The following is a 21,943-nucleotide window of genomic DNA, read 5'->3' on the forward strand; positions in this document are numbered from 1 at the left end:
CGGCGCTGCCCGTTATTGGCTGCCACGGGCACCCACGCCCCCTGCTCGAGCTCCAACTAAGGGCGCGTGAAGCCGTCGAGCGCTGCCCATTGGCTGCGGGGACTCATCAATCCCAGGTATTGTCACTGCCCCTGACAGGCCAGCTTCCCTCCACTGGCAACTTTTTTCGTGATTATTTCAGCTACATTTTTGCACGAAAATCTTTGCAAGATCTCTGCGGCTACTAATGACTTTATGTTTACCGTGGGAACAGGTTCTCTGTCTACTTTTTCACCCACATACCCAACACGTTTTCTGATAAAGGAAACGGGGTATTTCACTTTTTATGTTTTCGAGCTTTTCATGTCAGAACTGTTTATGTTTATTATTGTTTCTGTTTGTTTTCTTTTTTAGCTCTGCCGCAGCTTATAATTTCTTGCAAGAGAAGACACTGATATGTGATTTCCTCAGTTTTCAGTCATAAATCTTTCTTTTATGCGCCCATTGGAAAACGCAGGTGGGTTTCAGGTTTTAATTAACTTTGTCATGTCTTTTTCTTCCTAGCTAGGTACTTGTATCTTTCACTGTTGTTTTTTTCCACGATATAATTGCCAGAGGGGCCCTCCTCAGGTACTTGCAGCCAGCGACTTTCAGAAGCACTTTGTTCTCTGTTGAACGGCGGGGCGCGTCTCATGTCCCGAAAACTTTTTTTGTCTTTCAGGAGCTCCATAAATACGAGCAATGTACGTTTTCTGACATGGAAACCTTTTTTATTTCACAAATCAGTCACCCTTGTCACAGTTATTGAAGGGCCTCCTCTTGCCACACCAGGACGGTAGAAGAAGCAGGCGGTGCTTTTGTTGTTGACGAGGCTTTTGATCGCCAGAGAAAATTTACTTACCTTCAGATGAGTGAGCAGAAAAAGAAATAACACTCCCTTTGATTTAGCCAGGAAAATGCAGACATTTTAATTCAGTGCAAACATACAACACTTGGTTGTTTTCTAGATGCAGCCCCGATTAACCTGTCTTCTCTTGGTTCAGCCTTTTGAATTTCTGTGGACAGCTCCCTTTTTTGAGACCGCTTCAAAGACCCATTGACTATATATTAAAATCACTGTTGAATGGTATTAGTTGTATCACTTAAAAAAGGAAAACCTTTGTGGCTCTTTGAGCTGAAGGAAAGCGCGTTTGTAATTTACTTTCACGATGCGTGTGACTAGTGAATGAGCCTGGGAATGTAAAAAAATGCTTTTCTAAACCAAAAAGATGGAAACTCGAGATGTCCTTTTGCGTTTCTGCTGCATTCATTGTTTCCCCCCTCAGTAAAACTTTTAAAGGCTACTGAAAAGTCAGGGTGGTTCGAATTAACGTTTTGTCCAGTTATTTAGTGGGTACATTTGAAAACTAAATCTGCCCACCGACCTCCTCCTTTTATCTTCTTTTTTTTTGTTTTTCTTTTCCCATAATTTGCAGATTTATTTATCATCACCCTCTTAAAATAACCACATTAGTAACAGTTTTGAAAGGCAAGTTCGTTTGGCGTGCTATTTTTATATTCTACTTCTCATATCTTGGAGTCATCTGACGTTTTTGACAAAAAAGTGCCTTCTGCTATGCGTGTTTCGATGAAACAGTACAACTGTAAAGTTTTAACAGTACTGTTTGTGACATTGAGCTTCCTAGTGCCTAAAAATTGAGAACTATGAATAAACGCTATCCAGACACATACACACAGATAGCTATTGATATAGATATGTATATATATATATATATATATATATATGTATATATTTATATATATATATATTTAAGCCTGCCATTTTGCTTCCGTGTAGAACTTACTCTACTTAGTGATCTCGCTTAGAGGAGGCGCGAGAGGTATTAAATATGTAAATAATTTGATACAGATGTATTTCCGTTTGCCAATCTATGAGGTGATGTTTCAGTGCTCCCAGGGTGCGCTGCAGACAGCCAGTGTGTATTTTTAGGGCGTGTGTCTAAATATACAGAGCAAGAGTGAAAGTTTTTCTAAAAAAGTTGTGGGTAGTGGACGTTATCGAGTGGGATTTGCGGGGCTCTCTGCAGGGAGCGAAAGCTGCTCCAGTTCAAAGCCGCGCGCACCGACGTGTCATATAAGCCATTAAAATATCACCCTGACGGCTCATTTCTGCTCCATCATCCGGTCTCTGAGTCCGCCCAGAGCAGAGGGAAGGGGGCAGCGAGGGAGCGCTGCCTGCGTGGAGCTGCCCAGGAGTCTGGCGTCGCCCCCGAGGGGCTCCGAGGGTTCAACAGGTGCACTGCAGCCGGTAAGGGAGCCGGGCCTCTGAGAGGGGGCAGGGTGCCCTTCACCGACCCATGACCCCCTGTACCTTCCATGGACACTCCACGGAGAGGAGCCTGGTGGGCCCTCTCCGCGCAACTGCACGGGTGGACCCGGGAGGTTGACTGGATAGAGAGATTACTCAGGCTTCCCCCTGCACGTAATCTCTTCTGGAAGAGACCATGAGGAGAGTAAAAGGGAGAGCTGGCGGCCACGGGTCAGCGGGACCTTTCCCCCCCACTGCTCTCGGGCCTGTGATTACTTTCTGCTGTTCTCAAGCTTCGAGAAGCGGAGTCCAGCAGACCCTTTCCTGCATCCGAAGGGCTGGAGCTGGGAAAACAGCTAACTTGATTGTAGGGCTTAATTTGTTGGAATGCTTTTAGTAGACACCCGTATAGACACAAACACAGATCGATCTGCATATTGCAGAACTATCCGTGAGGCTGGGTGTGAGAGAATATGAGAAACATCCTTATTGCTTCCAGATGCAAGAAGTTCTTTTCGGAGTATGTACCTCCGAGTTTCGGAGTATGTACCTCCGAGTTTCGGAGTATGTACCTCCGAGTTGCAAATATCTCGTTTTTCATTGCAAAAACAGCTATTGAATATTTGGGGTTAAGTGTGTCAGTGAAGGAAGAGACACTGTGGTTTAATGCGTCTATCACATCGTTTGCTTTCCAGATTAATGCCTATACGTTTGTTTGATAGTAGGGAAGTTATTTTTCAGCCTGTATGTAAAAATGTCTTCACAATGTCTCATGGTGACCAGAAACACCCATCATGTGTTTTTGGCCCAGGCTTTGGGGAGCTCTTGGTGTCTGGCCGTTTTTTCATTCTCTCCCTTGCATGTTACTGGACATTGTGAAATCGCTTTGAAAGAGTAGGGAGAGGGCATCCATTGAATTCACCGACACTTCAAAGCCAGTAAAGTTTGACCTCTGACCTGTGACCGACCACATGCTCCCGTTTTTAGAGTCCACAACATTATACTGGCCTTCCACTAACAGATAACCGGGTCACCGCATGAGCCATGGGTTTGGGGTGTCTTCGCCTGTTAACTTCACTGGCGGAGCAGGAAGCCATATTTTCTTTTTGTTGAACATTTTTTTTATCCTTGTGTAAGAGCTAACGATTCCCGAGATGTTAAATTTTCTTTAAAAAATGCCATTTTCTATAGTATTGGACATTTTTTTCCTTATTTCATATTTCGTTTACCTTTGGTTCTTATACCGTCCGCAGGGCACTGGTTTTCTTAGGGGAACCAGACACAAAATAACATGCACTTTAATAATGTATGTGAATGCTGTGTAGATGTAGGAGGTGTGTATAGTATTGCAACAATGATTCCACGTCATTGTTACTCTAACAGTCATATTTTTACAAGCTGCTCTCTGCATAGTTAAACCGGAAAAGTATGGGAATTTAGCGTGCTTGGGTCATGGCTCAGCATCGCAAACAGTTCAGTATTTAGAAATGATCCTTCAAATCTATCGATAATAAGATCTGCATCGTGGGTCCATTTTTGCTAGTTACTGGGCATAGCCTCTGGGCAGTGTGCTTGTACTTAACGCGCATGAATTACTGTAGTGTGGTTTAAAGCTGTGACATTGTACACTCATAATGTGTTGTCGAGCTATATATATATATATACATATATATATATATGTATATATATATATATATACACACACACATACATGTATAGATATTTTAATTCGCATTAGGGCCGAACTGTAAAAACACAAGGGCAGTGACTTCGACGCAAGGGCCTTTAAAATTAAGTAAAAGTAATTTTTCAGTTTTGCAAAAATATGCTTAATGGAAGTCATTCATCAGAATTTTCTGACCGCTTCTAGTGTAGTGGGGGGGCTATCAACACAGTTCGCCTACTCCTACAGTACAGTTTTGGGCGAAGTTCGGGTGCAGGTAACTCTTTCTGGATGGTTCTTTATGTGGTTGTCCTACACTGACTGCCTCCATTTTTTTGCAACAGATTTACGGATACCGGAAACTGTGGGAAGCGGTCGCAAGATGGCTTGATTTCACCCCAGCCTTGTCCCCGGATACAACAGGCAGACAATGCATCTGTGCGTAACACCCACGCCCGAAGAAGGCCCTGTCCTGTGTTCCTGAAAAGGTGACGTGTCGACCATCAATGAATGAACTAGATAGAAAGGGACTTCTAGCTACAGAGACTATATAGAAATAAACCTATATATAATAAATGTATAAGTGTGCCCAGATGTGCGTGTCCTTTCGTGCTGATTACTAACTTCAAACATTTGATTCAATTTCGCAGATCGTCAGTCTACAAACACTTTGTAAAATAGAAATATATCTATATGACTGTATATACATATAAGTAATTAACACTAAATGGATATATCTTCTCTCGCTGTCTCTCTCGCTCTGTGTGTGTGTGTGTATATATATATATATATATATATATATATCTGCCAGCACCAGCAATTAGAACATGTATATATATTTGTACAGAGAGAGAGAGATAATAGATAATAAATAGAAGTTGAGTTTTATATACAAAAATACACACACACTTTTCTGTGTAGCCTTTTCCTGTCTAGGTGTCTCTCTATAGATACACACAAGCTCTCATACACAAACACATAGTTTGTCACGCCCAGCCTCGCCTCTACTATACTCACTTGTCCCTAGGATGAATGGTAATTAGTAAGGACATGGCCATACAAAGTAAAATGTTCACACGACATTAACATATGTGTATCTAGTACTTGCCCCCCCACCCCCAATAAAACATTCATTGGCCCAATACTGACCTTTCTAAGGCCACAGTGATATAAAATCATCATTAAACACGATTGGGGCATCACAGCATGTTCAGCTTCAATGTTAAATTCAAATGTTAGTACTGAAAAAATCCATATTTAAATCCATTTAATATGTCTCAAGTATGGCAGAGGGTCCATGCAGAAAATTTAATGTTGACGCCAATACAATATATTCCAATTACCACACTGTATAAGGGATACAAAATTGAATCTGCGACGAGCACATTTTGAATTTAATTACACTGAATCGTTTACACTAGTTTTTATGTGCCCGTGTATTTTTGGGGGGAAATAGATTCTAGTTTGGCTGAAATATTAGTTTTTTGGGTTCACTTCAAACATTCACCGTTATTATTATTTCATTGTTTGAAGTCACTTTTTGTTTCAATAATGTTCGAAAAATATAGCGTTAATATCCAACCGGAATCTTTGTGTGTGCGAAGCTCTCCACCCGCACTTCACGCCACCTAAGCGGTTAATGTTAAAAACCACCTTGTAAAAACATTCTCTGCCTTTCTCTCTAAGTCCGCGGAACACAAACTCTGCCAGCAAGTAGAACATATCCTGCTTGAAAACTGAAAACCATAAGCGACAGATCCAGTTCAGAGTCCAACGGCGCGGAAACCACCAGGAAATCGAGAAAAAAACATCAAGGAGTGAAGTAAGTTTGAAATGTGCCGCAGTAATGTGTGTGTGGGGAGGGATGGTCATAGGGAGTGCATTTATTTTTCGGTAGCATGCGCTAGCCCCGCATGCTCACAAATCAAGGACCCCCACCCCACCAGCAGCTGGTTAATCCCGCTCAATGTCGGGTCAGGCGGAAGGGCCGGAATTAATATTTGACAACTCTCTCGTCGCCACTGCCACGCCTGACCCCTGTGCCCCACTGTCACATTACCCCATGACATATGTGTCCCGAATTAATTTGCTGCCGGTTTGATTGGAATCGGGCGTGACACGTATCAGGGCCTATTAAAAGCGAGCACGTTGATGACGCCTTCCTGGTTTTCATGATATGTATGGTGTTTAATGTGGGCACTGTCCGGGCCGCCCTTTAGGTGTGGTGACCTCCAGCCGCCGTTTCTTTTAAGATTGAACTACTCTAATCTTGCAGGGTCGACACCGGGGATCACGTCTGAAGTAGGCCCGGTGTCTTTTTTTCAAGCGGCACATTAGCCCTAACACGATAGATGGTAAGATGGCGGAGAGGCAGTTTATTATCTTATATGCGATTGAATGACGTCACATGTTGGTTTATTATCTATTGTTTGGCCGAGAGAAGTCACGCGGCATGTTATATGTTGTACGGTCGCATGACGTCACTTGGTAGTTTAATATATATTTCACTCCGTAGTTTAGTATATGTGGCACGACTGAATGACGTCACTTGGTAGTTTAATACATGTTTCACACCGCAGTTTTTGCAGGGACAAACAACTTCAACTGATTGTCTCATATGTGTTGCGTGGCCGATTGAAGTCACGTGGTATTTTTGTGTATGAAGGAACGGAGTCACTTAGTGGTTTAGTATCTGTGGAACAGCTGAGTGACGTCACTGTGTAATTTATCTGATCCAATTATGTTCCACACGGCTCTATGTCATATTATGATTGGTACTTGGTGTTTTTATAAATATATTACGCATTAATGTCTTTATTGAAATGTTTTCTTTATGGCGAGAATTTTTACAATGACCAGGGGTAGTCGTTAAAGTTCCAGAGCAAAGAGGAAAGGCGGAGTAGATACTCTGAGGAGACTTGAAAACAGTCTATTTGGTGTAATGTGAAAACGAGAACCCTGAGACCTTTCCAGAAGGACAGCAGGCTTGGGTGAACTCTTAATTTTTTGGTGGATGATTCCAATGTTTCTGATTTTGGACAGGCGAGGCTGAAAGTCTTGGTTTTTCAGGTGTGGGCAGACTTACCCTTTGCCTTTCACCACTTCCTGTTAACTATTTACTATTAACAGTTATTCGTAACTATTATGTACTACTACTTATTGGGTAAACACCTTTCAGATAGATTGGTGCTTTTTGAGGCCTTTCAAAGGGCATTCTCTCATCAAAAGGAGGCCCAGCCGAGTTCTTCTAACCCCGGAGTAAGCTTGTAAGATGAAAATATTGTACAGTTTCCTGAGATATTACTCAAACGAGAATCTTTCCTTGCCAATATAATGACTAGGAGAGGTAGAGATGCTAAGACACTTCTAGCCCACGTCATTGCACTTAAAAACAGTCTGCACCCAATGAGACGCCGAAATTCCCCATTCCCCCCTCAGTTTACTAGTCTTATGTTGCTGTGACTGCCCCACAGGGCCCTACATGAGGTTGCATGTTTGAAATGTGCTAGATGTCCACTACTCATTGTACCTTCGCTGTTCTGCTTGAAAAGTCATTTTTTCTAAACTAGGCTGTTTTGTCCACTCTTTATCTTATTTTTATTGAAATTGCTCACCTGTAAAGTGCAAACAGATGCTCTGGCCAAAGTTTAAGAGAGATGCGCTTATTTAGAGAGGTGTGCTTGTTGTGTGTGCACCACACAGAAGCGTTGTGCTGCTGTGTTGTTACAACAATGGACTTAGACTGCCCACGTTTTATACAAATGCGTTCGAAACCATATAGGGAAACACCACTTGCATTCTCGCTGCGTCTAACAAGAACCTCTTTTTTTCCGGCCAAGGCAGCGTTATTGTAAATTGTGAATACTTACGACCCCTGAATACTTCAACTATGCTCTCATTTTCTTTAACCTCAGTTAGAAATTGTGGATGTTTCTCCAGTGTGTGCATGGATGAATGTGTGACTGAGGAAGGAGCCTGGCACAGATTTTCAAAGCGCCCGTAGTGAAGAGTGCAGCTGGGATGCACACTGCTGGACATGCACACTTTAGCGAGTCTTCGCGTTGTTACAATTTTATAGTCTACCTGAGGAAGTCTGAAACGCCATGGACGTGAACTGGGGGCCTTCAATAAAGCACACTGCGAAGAACCAGCCACCAGGTACACAGTCTAAGGAAGTGGGGAACAGGAAAGATGCATTTAACACTCATATATGTCTCGCTTCCTGTCTATGCACGTGGAGCAAAGTCACAACCACCAGTTATTGTTCCTTTGTTTGTATTCCGGAAAGCGTTTCCGGAGATGAGTCCGGTTATTTGCTTTTGTGAGATAAACTAGATGCAAATGTAATGTCGGCCGACTGACGGTTTATATAAATGCAGTCTCTTCGTGGCCGTTTCTTCCTGTTTGTTTTTGATCTCTCCTGCTTCTAGTTTGATTGTCTGCGGGTGTCCAACATAGGTTAAGGTTGGCAAGGCTTTTCCCAGATTTTCAGTTTTTCTAGATATCCACATACAATGAATGGGGTTAGTACAGAGACTCTAAGTGGACTTCCTGTACAGATGCAGTGGGTACCCAGATATCTGGTTTGGATCAGCCCACCTCGAACTAAAATGGACCCGCATGCTACTCCACGCTATCGCGTTACAATTAAAAGAACTGAGAGCGTAATATATCTAATGTTTTCGGTGGGTTTATCTGTCACAGGCTGTTCTTCGCTCTTTGAAAACAACCACAAGCGTAAAGACATGCGAAGAATGTAACACGCGTCAAGGGCCACGTGGGAGGCTTTTTACCCGTCCACATATGTGTAAGTATGGCCTCGTTTCTGTTGCTTGTGTGCTTCCTTCGGTGCTGAACATGCGAGAAAATGGGCGCATCCTGCATTGTCTATGCACACATGCGTGTGTGTTGTGCATGCTTGTATGTGTGGTCCAGTGCACTTATGTGTGTGCTAGTGCGCTTGTTTGTGCTTCTGCGTGTGACTGTGTGTTTGCACGTGTGTTTTGTGTATACGCACGTGTGTTTATGTGTATGTGAACAAACGCCCCCGTGTGTTTGTGTGGAAATGTACATGTATTGGCAAGAATACGTACGTGACTCTGTATGCCACTGTGCACATGTGCGTGTGCGTTTTTTCTGGGTGCTGTTCCCTTATGTATGTGTGGGTGCATGGTTGTGCGTATGTGTGAGTGTGAATTTTCTAAGTATTGGTATCAGTACGTGGCTCTATGGGTCTTTGTTCATATGTTCGAGTGTGTCTGTGTGTTGTACCTGTGTGTATGTGTCTATCTCTGTGTATATGTGTGTCTGTGTGTATGTGTGTGTGAGAGACAGATGGAGAGAGAACGCGCATTTATGTCTGCGTGGGTGTCTGTAAGTCGATAAATGCATGTGTGCATGTGAACGTGCTTGTGTGTATCTGTGAGCGCGTACAGACACGCTATTTTTTATGCGATGGCACTTGTAAAAGATCCGAGCATGGGTGAGCGTGGTGGGTAGGGCATTGACTAAAAGGCATATTCACACATAACCTTAATAGGAACAATCACACGGCACCCTCCCTTACACATACACGCGCGCGCAAAACTCCACAAACCAGCTCTTCTTCACAGACGCACAGATTGTATGGGCACAGAAACACGTACAAATTCACACGAACACATTCTTGCAATGTGTCCGAACAGACGTTGACAAATTGCTGCAGTTAATAGAACCATGGTTCACATTTACTGTCAGACAGTGCATGTCGAGGTAGAAGATTGAATATTGCATATACAACGTGCACTGCATCCCGAGAGAAGAGGTGTCCGCCTCAGACAAGGTCAGGAGCCGCCCCTTGCCGAACAGAAAACACGTGAGCACACACTGGGCCTGGGATCGATGCGACAACGTGCAGTGAACACACCCTTCACCCACGCCTGCTTCGGCTGTAGCGTTGCCTGCAGTTAGTTCACAGTCGCCTGTTTCTTATCGTGGGCTGCGCAAAATTGGGCCAAATGTGGTCATATTGGTCAGCCTAATACACCAGCCACAGCCAAACCCTCAGACCCGGAGAATGGAAGATCTGGACTTATCTGTGTGTCGAGGTGGTGGGTAGTGTTGAGGGGATGCAGCCAGGCAGAGGGCTCGGGGCGTGGGCGAGAAGGAAAGGAGTAGGGTGGCGTGTAGGGTAGGCCTGTAGAAAGGAGCAGGCTAGGCGTGTAGAAAGGAGTAGGGTAGGTGTGTAGGAATGAGTAGGTTAGGTTTGTAGAAATGGGTAGGGTAGGCGTGTAGGGTAGGCATGTAGAAAAAAGTAGGGTAGGCGTGGAGGGTTGGCGTGTAGAAAGGAGTAGTTTAGGCATGTAGAAAGGGGTAGGGTAGGTGTCTAGGAAGGAGTAGGGTAGGTGTGTAGGAAGGAGTAGGGTAGGCGAGTAGACAGGTGTAGGGTAGGCGCATGGGGTAGGCATGTAGAAAGAAGTAGGGTCAGCATGTAGGGTAGGTGTGTAGAAAGGAGTAGGTTAGGCGAGTAGAAAGGAGTAGGGTAGGTGTGTAGAAAGGGGTAGGGTAGGTGTCTAGGAAGGAGTGGGGTAGGTATGTAGGAAGGGGTATGGTAGGTGTGTGGGAAGGAGTAGGGTTGGTATGTAGGAAGGAGTAGGGTAGGCGATTAGAAAGCAGTAGGCTAGGCATGTGGGGTAGGCATGTAGAAAGAAGTAGGGTCGACGTGTAGGGTAGGTGTGTAGAAAGGAGTAGGGTGGTGGGTGTGTATGAAGGAGTAGGGTAGGTATGTAAGAAGGAGTAGGGTAGGTGAGTAGAAAGGAGTAGGGTAGGCGTGTGGGGTAGGCATGTAGAAAGAAGTAGGGTCGGCGTGTAGGGTAGGTGTGCAGTAAGGAGTAGGGTAGGCGTGTAGAAAGGAGTAGGGTAAGTGTGTTGGAAGAAGTAGGTTAGGCATGTAGAAAGAGGTAGGGTAGGTGTGTAGAAAGGAGTAGGTTAGGCATGTAGAAAGAGGTAGGGTAGGTGTGTAGGAAGGAGTAGGGTAGGCGAGTAGAAAGGAGTAGGGTAGGCCTGTAGGAAGGAGTAGGGTAGATGCGTAGGACGGAGTTTGGTAGATGTGTAGAAAGGGGTAGGGTGGTGGGTGTGTATGAAGGAGTAGGGTAGGTATGTAAGAAGGAGTAGGGTAGGTGAGTAGAAAGGAGTAGGGTAGGCGTGTGGGGTAGGCATGTAGAAAGAAGTAGGGTCGGCGTGTAGGGTAGGTGTGCAGTAAGGAGTAGGGTAGGTGTGTAGAAAGGAGTAGGGTAGGCGTGTAGAAAGGAGTAGGGTAGGTGTGTTGGAAGGAGTAGGGTAGGCGAGTAGAAAGGAGTAGGTTAGGAGTGTAGATAGGAGTAGGTTAGGCGTGTAGAAAGAGGTAGGGTAGGGGTGTAGGAAGGAGTAGAGTAGGCGAGTAGGAGGAGTAGGTTAGGTGTGTAGAAAGGGTTAGGCAGGAATACAGGCAAGTTGGAGGGTAACGAGGGAGGCATAAAGCTATAAACCTGACGATGAAAAGACGGGCAGAATAAAAGGGAGGCAAAGACAACATGGATGGATGGATGGATGGGTAGGGACGTGGGTGGGTTGGATGGATGGACGGATGGGAGGACGGACGGACGGATGGATGTCTCGGTACTTGCGTGGATGGACGGAGGAATCAATGAATGGATAGATTCTATAAGGTGATAAGAACACTGATTTGATAGATCAGTGAATGGATGGAATGAATTATGAATGAGGATTGATGACTAGATTGTATGGGTTTATAGACTTATGAGGTGATATAGCAGTGGGTAGGTGAAATATGGTATAGATAGATAGATAGATAGATAGATAGATAGATAGATAGATAGATAGATAGATAGATAGACGGACGGAGGGACGCACGAACGGTTTGTGTAGGTTTTCTTTTTAGACCACTGCCCGGATGGACAGATAAATAGATGTATGGCTCGGTGGATTAAATGAACAAGGAAGGATCAGATAGCGACATCTATTTAACATAGGAGTGCTCTGAAAGTGAGATTTTTTTTTCTCCTACAAGCAATGATCCGTAAATGAGAACCCTGTACATTCAGCCGACCAATAAAACGCAAATTTGAGCAGATATTTCAACGCAGCACTTGGAGTGACAACTAAACTCGTGGAATTGTTTCCCCGGAAACGATCGTACTGCATATGTTGAGGGTTGTGAACTTTTGACCACAAAAGCTCTCTCCTACAAATGTTTCCACAGTTGTTTCCGCCACAAAAAATGTAATGATCTCCATTCGAATTTTGTTGAATTTACAGCATACTATATAAGCACGTCGAACCATCCCATTTTGAGTATAGGACTTTTTTCCCCACAAAACCGTCACTAGCCAGCCATTAAATTTGTAAGAATCACATAGATTTTTCACTGTTTTTTTGTTTTAATGAATGATGCCTTTCCAGCGTCAGACTGCACACAAATAAAACTTGCGAAAACACTTTCTAGATGGGGAAAACCCAATTTTGTCCCGACTCGGAATGATCTCTACGTTGAAACGTAAAATCAGGTGCCAAGATAATAAGATCTGTTGTCTTGCCAGATAAAATACCTATGTGATTCTTTAGAATTTATGTGCAACGTTATGCAACTTCTCGCTCCTACGTCTCCAACAAGTGCCCCTCATCACTCATCTTCGTCGCCATATGTCATCTCACTAAACAAGCCATAGATAATTTTTGTTTTACAGTTCCTTAATCGATTTTCGCTTTTCGGAATCGTTAAAATTCTGTAATGTGGAAGTTTATAGGAGAAGCTTTGAAGCTCCTAATTGGAATATACATACACAGAAACTGAGAATTTTATTGCTTGTCAGCTGTTGCTATAGAGACAAAAATTAGATTACTACAATGTAATAAAGCATTTAGGAAAAACATGGAGGTAGCTTTAATATTTTACTTAATAGCCCATGTACACAGTAAGCAATTTATTAAACTAAGACAGGCCTACGATATGACGATAAACTGCATAAAATTAATGGACTCTGTATGCAGATGGTAGGACAGGCAATCCGCCATTGTCCTTCTTTTTCTAGTGCAGACAATGAAAGCTAGGGATACTTAAAGATGCTGACACTATAAGTATTTCAAAGACATTGGGTTCCAACACAGTGTAGGTTCTCCTGTCTCTGGGAGGAAATGTGTATCTCCATACATTTTAAAACATTAAGTGTGGCACCTGCTAAAATACAGTTATTCCGAAAAAAAATATTGTTGGCTTCTTTGGCAGAATGGTGGGGGGATTTAACTTAATCATATGTAGTTTGAGGTACTGTTAAATGTTATAGTAGTAGTATTGCCCAGTGTATTTTTTTAATTTTATTATTTCCCTTACTGAATGGGGTCGAACGAAATATTGGGACTATATATTTTATTTTTATGTCCCAGTCCAATGTGTGACAAATGCATAAAAAAGTATATATATATATATAATAATGAAACCGTGATATTCTCATTAATTGCAGTCTATTGTTAACTGAACGTTTTCACGGAAATCAGCGTGTGATGCAGAATTGCAGGATTGCCCTTTCCTCTCTTTTGTAAAAATAAAAACGCAAATAAATGTTTAAAGAGCTCTCGCCTCTAATACCAGATGCTGGTGCTTCTTCGTTTCTAAAATAGACCCACAAAAATATCAGCGGCAGAAGGAAAAAAAAAAAACAACACCAGGCACAGAACAGTAGTAAAAGAAGTGTGTTGTGACTGAGCGCCGCGTCGTGTGGGTTGCGCGCAGGCGCAGTGCGTACATCCCTTCGGCTAATGCCTTTCAGGCTTCAGCGGGAGCTGTCACCCGTGACGTCAATCATCCGGCGCCGGCCAATCAGCGCGCGCCGTTATTGTTCAACTCTCTGGGCCGTAGAAGCGCCCATGAATCTCTATTCAGGGTCTCGAAGTCTCCTGCTGCTGCATCTCAAGCGTATGGGATCCCACGTACGCATTAAAAGAAAAAAAAAACTTGACGAACTTTGAAACAAAGTTTTTTTTTTTATTATTTTCCCGCTGTCAGGTGACTTTAGATTAGGGGCGATGAGTTTTGACGCCTGGGGGAGTCCGGGCACAGAGCCTGCGCTCTGCGACCGCAGCCCGGCGCTGAGATTAGTTGACTTGGCAGCGGGGGCTCACCCCTACCACCACCACCACCATCATCATCATCATCCTGCCCCTCAGAGCATGACAGGCTTCCCGGGGTTCGGCGCTTACCCGCACGCCATGGCTCCCCCGCACCCCGGGGAGTGCGCGGGGCCGGCTCCCCCGCTCCGGCCCGAGCACCTGGGGCAGCAGCAGCGCCCCGCGGCCCTCAGAGTCAGCCCTGCCCACCACCAGCTGCACCACCTGCACCCGCCTCAGCACCACCACCACCACCAGCCGCAGCAGCAGCACCAGCACCACGGCCCCGCCGAGGCCGTCCCCGGCCACTCGGGAGCCTTCCTCCCGGCGCAGTCAGCCGGTCCCTACTCCCTGCCTCACCCGGCCCAGGTGCTGTCCGCCGGCCGGGAGCTGCTCCTGCACCCCGGGCTGCAGCAGCATGAGCCCCGCACTCACCACGGCATGTTTGTCTCAACAACAGGTAGCTGCTCCGGCGGGCACCATGGTCAGCAGCGCTCCGAGGCCGCAGCCTTCCACCACCCCCTCTTCTCCGGCCTCCACCACCAGCAGCAGCCCGCTCACGCAGCCCCAGGTGGTCACCCCCTGAACGGACAAATACGGCTCGGGCTACCTGGAGACATGTACGCGCGGGCGGAGCACTTCAGTCCAGCGCCGGCTGCCGGGACGGAGCCTCTCGCCCCCGCCGCCCTGCACAGCTACCCCGGCATGAGCCTGAGCGTCAACCTGGCCCCGCACAACGGCCCCGGCGCCTTCTTCCGCTACCTGCGGCAGCCCATCAAGCAGGAGCTCCTGTGCCGCTGGATCGAGGAGGGCCCGGCGCCCCGAAGCCTCTGCTCCAAGACTTTCAGCACCATGCACGAGCTGGTCACGCACGTCACGGTGGAGCACGTCGGGGGACCCGAGCAGCCCAACCACGTCTGCTTCTGGGAAGAGTGTCCGAGGGAGGGAAAGCCCTTCAAGGCCAAGTACAAACTGGTCAACCACATCCGAGTGCACACGGGCGAGAAGCCCTTCCCCTGCCCCTTCCCCACCTGCGGCAAAGTCTTTGCAAGATCGGAAAACCTCAAAATTCACAAAAGAACTCACACAGGTCAGTATAGTCGTCCTCCCGTGTAATGCCATCGTTATTCCATCAATAGATTGCATCATCTGATTTTTTCTTTCTTTTTACAAGCACACAGTATGAGCAGTCATCTCCATTTGTTTTTTTAATCTATTTCTTACTCAGTTCTGCATGGTATTATTTATACTTCTATCATGGTGGATATATCACTGATTTGCGCATGTATATCTCTTCCCCTTTTTCAATTTCCTTTAACTATTTTTAGATTTGTTTAGCTAAATGTTGGCAAAATGTCTCTAAAGATCACACTAATATGTGGCTTGCTCGTAAATGTGTAGTGCCTGGGTAGAGTTTTGAATTTGCGCTATTGGTTTAACATTGTATTCCAGGAAATCTGTTCAGTGAAACTTACTCTAACATCTGTCTTTTCTGAATGATGGTTGGAGATGAAATGTGAGCACAGACCGGAGCTCCGAGGACCCCTCGTATGAACCATGTATAATTAATGCCATGTCTTGAGAAAACCTATTCTCTCAACTCCTGTTCTGTTATCTGTTACCGCAATTTCAAAATTTGTGTTTTCTTGACTCGTCAGCGGAGTTTTCAAAAGTGTTAATATTTTCTAATGGTGAAACAAAATAGCAAACAAAACCAAAAACACGTACGCTAATAAATTATCCTTCCATCCCCAAAAATGATAACTGCAGACGACAGAGCAGCAGATTATTAACAAGATAGACTGATACTTTAAATATAATAATTCTTTTGCAAATTGCGATGTGCTTACTTTCTGCTTTGTGGTAAATTTCCTCTATTTTGTTTGATTGTGTTATGAAGCTCGTTGATACACGTTGCTTTGTGCTGTAGATATGCTTTGATTGTTCCTATTTCCGTGTACACCGCCTGGATTGGGCTTGCAGCTTGGCGAAGTCTTACAAGCTGCACGAAACCCCCACCCCTAACTAACACACACCACCCTTGAGGAAGGCACTGTTAAATAAACAACCTAGTGTTTCCTTTGAAGACACCCGGCTTTGATGTCGATGAAAATAGAGCCATGAAATATTGGCCACAACTGCCTTCCTTCTGTTAGGTACATTTAGAGCCTCTGTGATCATCCCACGCGATTATCTTTACATTTATTCAAATTTTAACATTAACGACTGCTCTGGTCCACCTATAAAACAGTGGTACGGTCCACGGACACTGTTTTGTTTTCCCACATAGACGCATACACTATTTATCAAAGTGTCACTAAACGTTTGAGGGCCTCGAAGAATGTGTGTTCTCTAGAATTACTTTTTTTAGATGAAGTGGTAGGTCCTGTGAAAACAAAACACACCAGGGTTTAACTCGACAGGTGCACCGGAAAGTAGATAACAGGATCTCACAAACACACTCGGTGGAGCAATATACGCGACTCTTTCCCAAACACATGATGAACATAAACGTTGAGTTTGCACCGAGGAACCTTGCACTGGTACATGTGGACCGTTGTAACGCTTACTGGTGTAAAATGGCGGATTAGGCTCTTGTGCACTTACATGTCCGCAACGGTGCAATATTTTACATGACTATGTGGGGAGAGCAACAACAACGGTGCTGTTTTTTGTGTGCGCGGTGATATGCGTGTCCGTGTGATTGCGTGGCTGTGCTTGTGGTAGGCGAGTAACTGCTACAGATCTGTGTATGTCTGTGTGCGTATATTTGTGGTAGACGAGTAACTTACAAATATGAACTGTGATATAATATTGAGTGTGTTACAACAAATGTGGTGTGTGTTTGTGTGGGACACGGGAAATGTGAGCGATAAAAAGCATAAAGGATTTGGCAAAAAACAAAGTACGCACGTGTGCGTGCGGATGCATGGATGAGACGTAGGCATATAGTGCTTTCGATGCATATACTAGGTGTGTGATTACTAAGCATTGCACGCGTATGCGCATGCGCCAGTGTAAAAAAAATACAGCGGGCATAACAAATTATGAAGTGTGCAAATGTAATAAGAAAAAAATGATGTGACTTTTGCGAGATACGAGATAATGTGGGTGTGACTGCATGTGTGTGAGTGTGTTATCATAAAACCTACAGTGCGTAGTGTGGAAGAAATTAAGTTCATGTGCCTGTAAAACAGAGGTACTACGCCTGTGTCACTGACAAGAAAACATGCAAGTTTACAGGATAAAACTTAAAGTATGCGTGCGACTCAAGACGAAGCGTGTCTGTTGTAAATATTACGCGTGTGAGTCTCAGGACGTGTGAGTGCGTGATAAAAAGTAAAAAAAAAAAAAAAGTGTGTACCATAAACAGAATAAAACGTGCCGTCAGACAAATCCTGAGAAAAGCAGGCGATTGCGCCCCCTCTGAAAACACCTCTCCGTTTCCTGAAGAGGGAACAAGGTGTGGAATGAATGGAGTCGCGCGAGGCGTCTTGACAGATTGAGCCTGCGCGCACCCTTCACCCAGTGCACGGCGTGCTGCAGGGCTGCGGGGTTTATGCGCGCCTCCTTCCCTGGGGGCTCTTAACTTACTGCTTGCTTGTTCTACACTAACATGCCTGATTGCTGGTTTCAGCGCCAGAGGCTCGGGGTCAAACTGTTTTTTATGTAGAGCTGCACTTGCAGGGCAGTTGTTGGTAAGCAGGCGCCTCCTTGTAGCTTCTGAAGATATGTCCACAAAACGTGCCCCCCAATCGAGGTTAAATAGCAGCATCGCTTCCCCTGAAAGCTACATTTGGAAACGCGAGAGGAGATAGGCCAATGGGTTTTCATTGTTATTTCCGAAGAAGTCTGACAACCGAATTTGCATAAAGATAATTGAAAAGGGAAGGGGGAAACAACGACTCCCCAATAAATTATGTTCCTTGAAAAATAATCCCCTGTATGTCTAATGGGGAGGCGTCGAAGTCAGTAGGTTCACAAAAGGGTTAAACCTAGTCCACCCATTAGTAGTGCCGCCATGCTTTGGGCCCAGGTATGTGATGAGACAAAATATACCTGGCTTTGATTTATATCCTACATATGTTTGCGTCATGCGAGTTTTATTGACCCGTGTTTATACTGCAATCGTCCTGTAATGACAACGAGCGCAACTATTTTGGCCCTCTGAAGTATTCTCGTGCGTTTACTCTGTTTTCAGGCATCTTTTACTATTCACTTTGAATCTAGCTGCTTGTAAGTTTTCTGGCACTAGGTACCTTGCACTTGTGAATAATGTGAATTATATTCAAGTTAATTTGAGAGAGAGAGATAATAAAACATTGTTTTCCAACTGAAGGTTACATACACTATGTTGGTTTGTAGCTTGTCCCTCAGGAACATACGCTTTATAGGGCGCTACACCTCAGCCCCGAGTCCAGATCGTCAATGGACCAGTTCTTTGCTTAGCTAAGAGGCGCGCTGGATGATTTCCAAAACGCGATTGATGCACATGGTAAAAATGCGCGCATTGGAGTGACTTCAGTGTGGCGTGCGCCGAAAAGAAACAACAATAACACCCTCTCATCTGTCCCTCACCCCGGCACCACTGTTAGCGATAATTAGAGCCTTGTCCTAACTGGCAAAACGTCACCGTGGCCTAAAACTGAGCCCTCCACGGCAACGGTAATTGTAGACATCTGAAACAGTAGTTTTATTTTAATTAAGCGATTTCGCGAGCAATAGCATAGATGCCACTTCCTAATTATGGCCTCACTGGCTTGCCTTATCCGACAGCTAAGTACAGAGGAACTGGAACTAACAGTGCCAATAGAGAGAGAAAAATGTGATTTGGAGTAAAATTTAGTTGCAACGACACACAAACTGGAAAATCTGCCATTAATCACTATTGTTTTTGTTTTCCAAATAAGCACAGCTACTTACATCAGCCATTCAGCATCTTTGGATCAAGTAGGTGCAGGAAGGTTGACTATTTTTTCAATTGGATTTACTGAAATAGCATCACGCAAAAAACACACTTCCCGGTAAGCAAGAAACACTGTATCTCGAGAATAATTACCAAGATAACCAAAAGCGTTATTTTGACGCGCGGGTGCCTAGACCTACAGTGGCCTACAGAATTAGGGGGGTGATGTGATATGGAGATTTGGGGGTTACCTCAAATAAATGTAGAAATGGTGTGAACATTTAAAAAAATCGTAATAACTGATCGGTAATAATAGTAAGGATTGATGGCAGTTGGTTAATTCTGAAGGGGTTTCCTTATTTTCACATGGCTTCATTACAACAATACCCTACCTAGTTTTTGAAACCCCCCACCATATGAGAGAAACCCCACTTCCCCAACCTGACACACACATGCATCCCTTCCTTAAAGAATCGATTTAAATAGCACTTCCTGACTAAGCTCCCTAACATCAGGAAGATCCATTCTATTACTCTCAGTTTGTTATAGACTGTTCTGTCGTTGCACAGCTTTATCCAACACTTTCAAATTGGGATGATTATTTTAGCCACATAATGAATCTGTTACACCGTGTATAAGGTTTTTGCAATTATCAAAACACTCACTGACGCTTATGTAGATCTGTAAGTTATTTCCATGTACATTTTGGATTTGCAACTTCAAGACACTTGGAGTAAATGCATATATAGTCTCGTGTATAAAGCGCTAAGAAACAATTTGGTAGGCTTTTGGCTTGCCATGAAACACTTTTTTAAACAATCATTAAATCAGTATAACGCAGAGAATGAGGACAGGGCCACATCACCGAAGCACAGAAGTTGTACATATTTCGCTGGTAGAAACTGCAAGACTGCAAACTTGGCTTTTGACAAGTTATGTAGGGTTACACAGATGCTATAATTAACAGTGTGTGTACTTGGATGGCTGACGTGAGTGCAGTGTCATTCGTAAGCAACGGCCTTCTATGCAAAGGCCTTAAATTGTCCTTGTGCTCAAACCTGTCAGAGCTGAAAACCTACCGGTTTGTAATGTTAGTTTTTTGCACTTTTCAGGCGAAAAACCCTTCAAATGCGAGTTCGAGGGATGCGACCGACGCTTTGCCAACAGCAGTGACCGGAAGAAGCACTCTCACGTCCACACCAGCGACAAACCATACAACTGCAAAGTGCGTGGCTGCGACAAGTCGTACACCCACCCCAGCTCCTTGCGGAAACACATGAAAGTGCATTGCAAGTCCCCTCCCCCAAGCTCGGGCTACGAGTCGTCAATCCCTTCTCTGGTGTCCCCCTCCTCGGACTCGGGCCAGGAGCCTCCAGCCTCCTCCTCTCACTCGGAACCCTTGCCATCCTCTCGGGCGGCCAACCTTAGTGAGTGGTACGTGTGCCAGGGTTCGGGGGCTGCAGGCATGCCCACTCCGCCTAGCAATACGCCGTCGCCTGAGCCCGTGGACAGCCGCTACCCAGACTGCGAGCCTAGGCCCAACTACTAGGACTCAGGTCTCCCAGGAGTGGCTGGCAGACGACACCGACCTATGACCCGGAAGTAGCGCACCGGAAAAGTACACAGGAAAGCTTCACTTAAAGGGACGGCCAGTGTAGACGCACGACACGAGAAGGGTAGAACTAAGTACTTTGTGTCCTCTTGGCGTGGTTTTTAGAAAATAATTTGTATGTGAACCATGATTATCACACTCACTTCTCCTCGCCTACCATCTTGTGTAGGGGCGCGATAAACTGACCTTCATATCTTTCGCTCATATGTTTACGAATCACCACTTATACACTTTTTTTTGCATCAAGGAACCAAAGTGTTTTAATACTGATTTTTAAACAGTGTACAGATTTAATTGGTTGTTGAAATCCAGTGGCTGTGTTTTATTGACCAACAATTTTGATAGCTGGAATTTTCATGTGATTTTTTTAAACCAATTATTTGTTACCGATTTGTATAGAAACAAGGGAAACGACCCTCTTATTATCGTACTGTAAATACCGAATTTCATTATAATTCCAGGTATGTATATTTTGCTCATCCTTGACAAAAGTAAAACCAATGACATTGCATGGCCTAATTGCATTTTACCCTTACACACTTGTAATGTTTCTTCCTTCACGTGTATTTTTAAACATATTTTGGTGTCAGAAAATGATGACCCGGAGCTGGCGTTGAGGTCACCAGGTCAAAATCTTCATGAATGTTGTTAATTACATTGTTGTGCAGTTTAAATCCTGTTTAAACGCATTTGTAAGTTTTACCTTTTCTGAATTAACAATGGAATGGGTAAAACAGTCTTTCTAAACGCAGAGCAGATGTCTTGTAAGTTATTTTCTCCATTTGTAAATAAAACACCCCGAGGTTTGCATTATTGTAATACTTGTTTTTTCTGAATTAGTGCACGTAATCTCTGAGATCATTTTGTGAGAGAAATACTTGAATGAGCTCCTTGTTGATGTACGAGAATCAACTTCACTGCTGTTTTTCCCTTCACACTTACAGAGATCTCTGGGATGCAGACTTCATGGCGAAGCCTCCAAGTCCCTTCCTCTTTTTTCAGTCAAATCCCAGCGGTAGATGTGCGCCCTGCTCTGTGCGAACAATCGAGCCGCTGTGAGAAATATAAAGCGGGATTAAGCTCGTAGCTGCCCCCAAAAAGTCTGCACAGCTGTATAAAATACATATAATCCTGCCTAAACCCGATTCCATTCCGAAATTCTCCAGAAAACAACTTCCAAAAGAGGCTTTAGCACCCTAAGCATGCCTCTATCTTTGCAAGACTTCTAGGCGCATGTAAAATAAAACGCTGTAGCGCATAAGGTCGAGTTGGTGTCTGTCCCCTACGGTTCTGTACAACAGAATTATACTGGCTAGTGAACCAGACTTTTAGGTC

At 44.5% G+C, this 21,943-nt stretch overlaps 1 protein-coding gene across 3 annotated transcripts; it reads left to right on the top strand.

Annotated features, from left to right (window-relative positions):
• The first annotated feature begins 160 nt into the window (after nucleotides 1–160).
• LOC138265572 (zinc finger protein ZIC 4-like) lies at nucleotides 161–21,418 on the top strand. Of its 3 annotated transcripts, XR_011199385.1 has the most exons (6): nucleotides 161–253; nucleotides 394–496; nucleotides 4,295–4,438; nucleotides 5,637–5,772; nucleotides 8,655–8,757; nucleotides 20,109–20,246. XR_011199385.1 is itself a non-coding variant. In XM_069213397.1 (2 exons), exons 1-2 carry the CDS (start codon nucleotides 14,010–14,012, stop codon nucleotides 20,543–20,545), a joined length of 1,608 nt encoding a protein of 535 aa, XP_069069498.1. In that variant the 5' UTR covers nucleotides 11,545–14,009; the 3' UTR covers nucleotides 20,546–21,418. The 3 variants fall into 3 exon arrangements, 1 of the variants encoding a protein (XP_069069498.1); XR_011199386.1 differs by lacking the exons at nucleotides 161–253; nucleotides 394–496 and adding an exon at nucleotides 2,047–2,287; XM_069213397.1 differs by lacking the exons at nucleotides 161–253; nucleotides 394–496; nucleotides 4,295–4,438; nucleotides 5,637–5,772; nucleotides 8,655–8,757 and adding an exon at nucleotides 11,545–15,180 and having other exon boundaries at nucleotides 20,109–21,418.
• Nucleotides 21,419–21,943: the final 525 nt, after the last annotated feature.

The sequence above is a fragment of the Pleurodeles waltl genome, chromosome 11 (genome assembly GCF_031143425.1).
Source record: "Pleurodeles waltl isolate 20211129_DDA chromosome 11, aPleWal1.hap1.20221129, whole genome shotgun sequence".
Lineage (NCBI taxonomy): Eukaryota > Metazoa > Chordata > Amphibia > Caudata > Salamandridae > Pleurodeles > Pleurodeles waltl.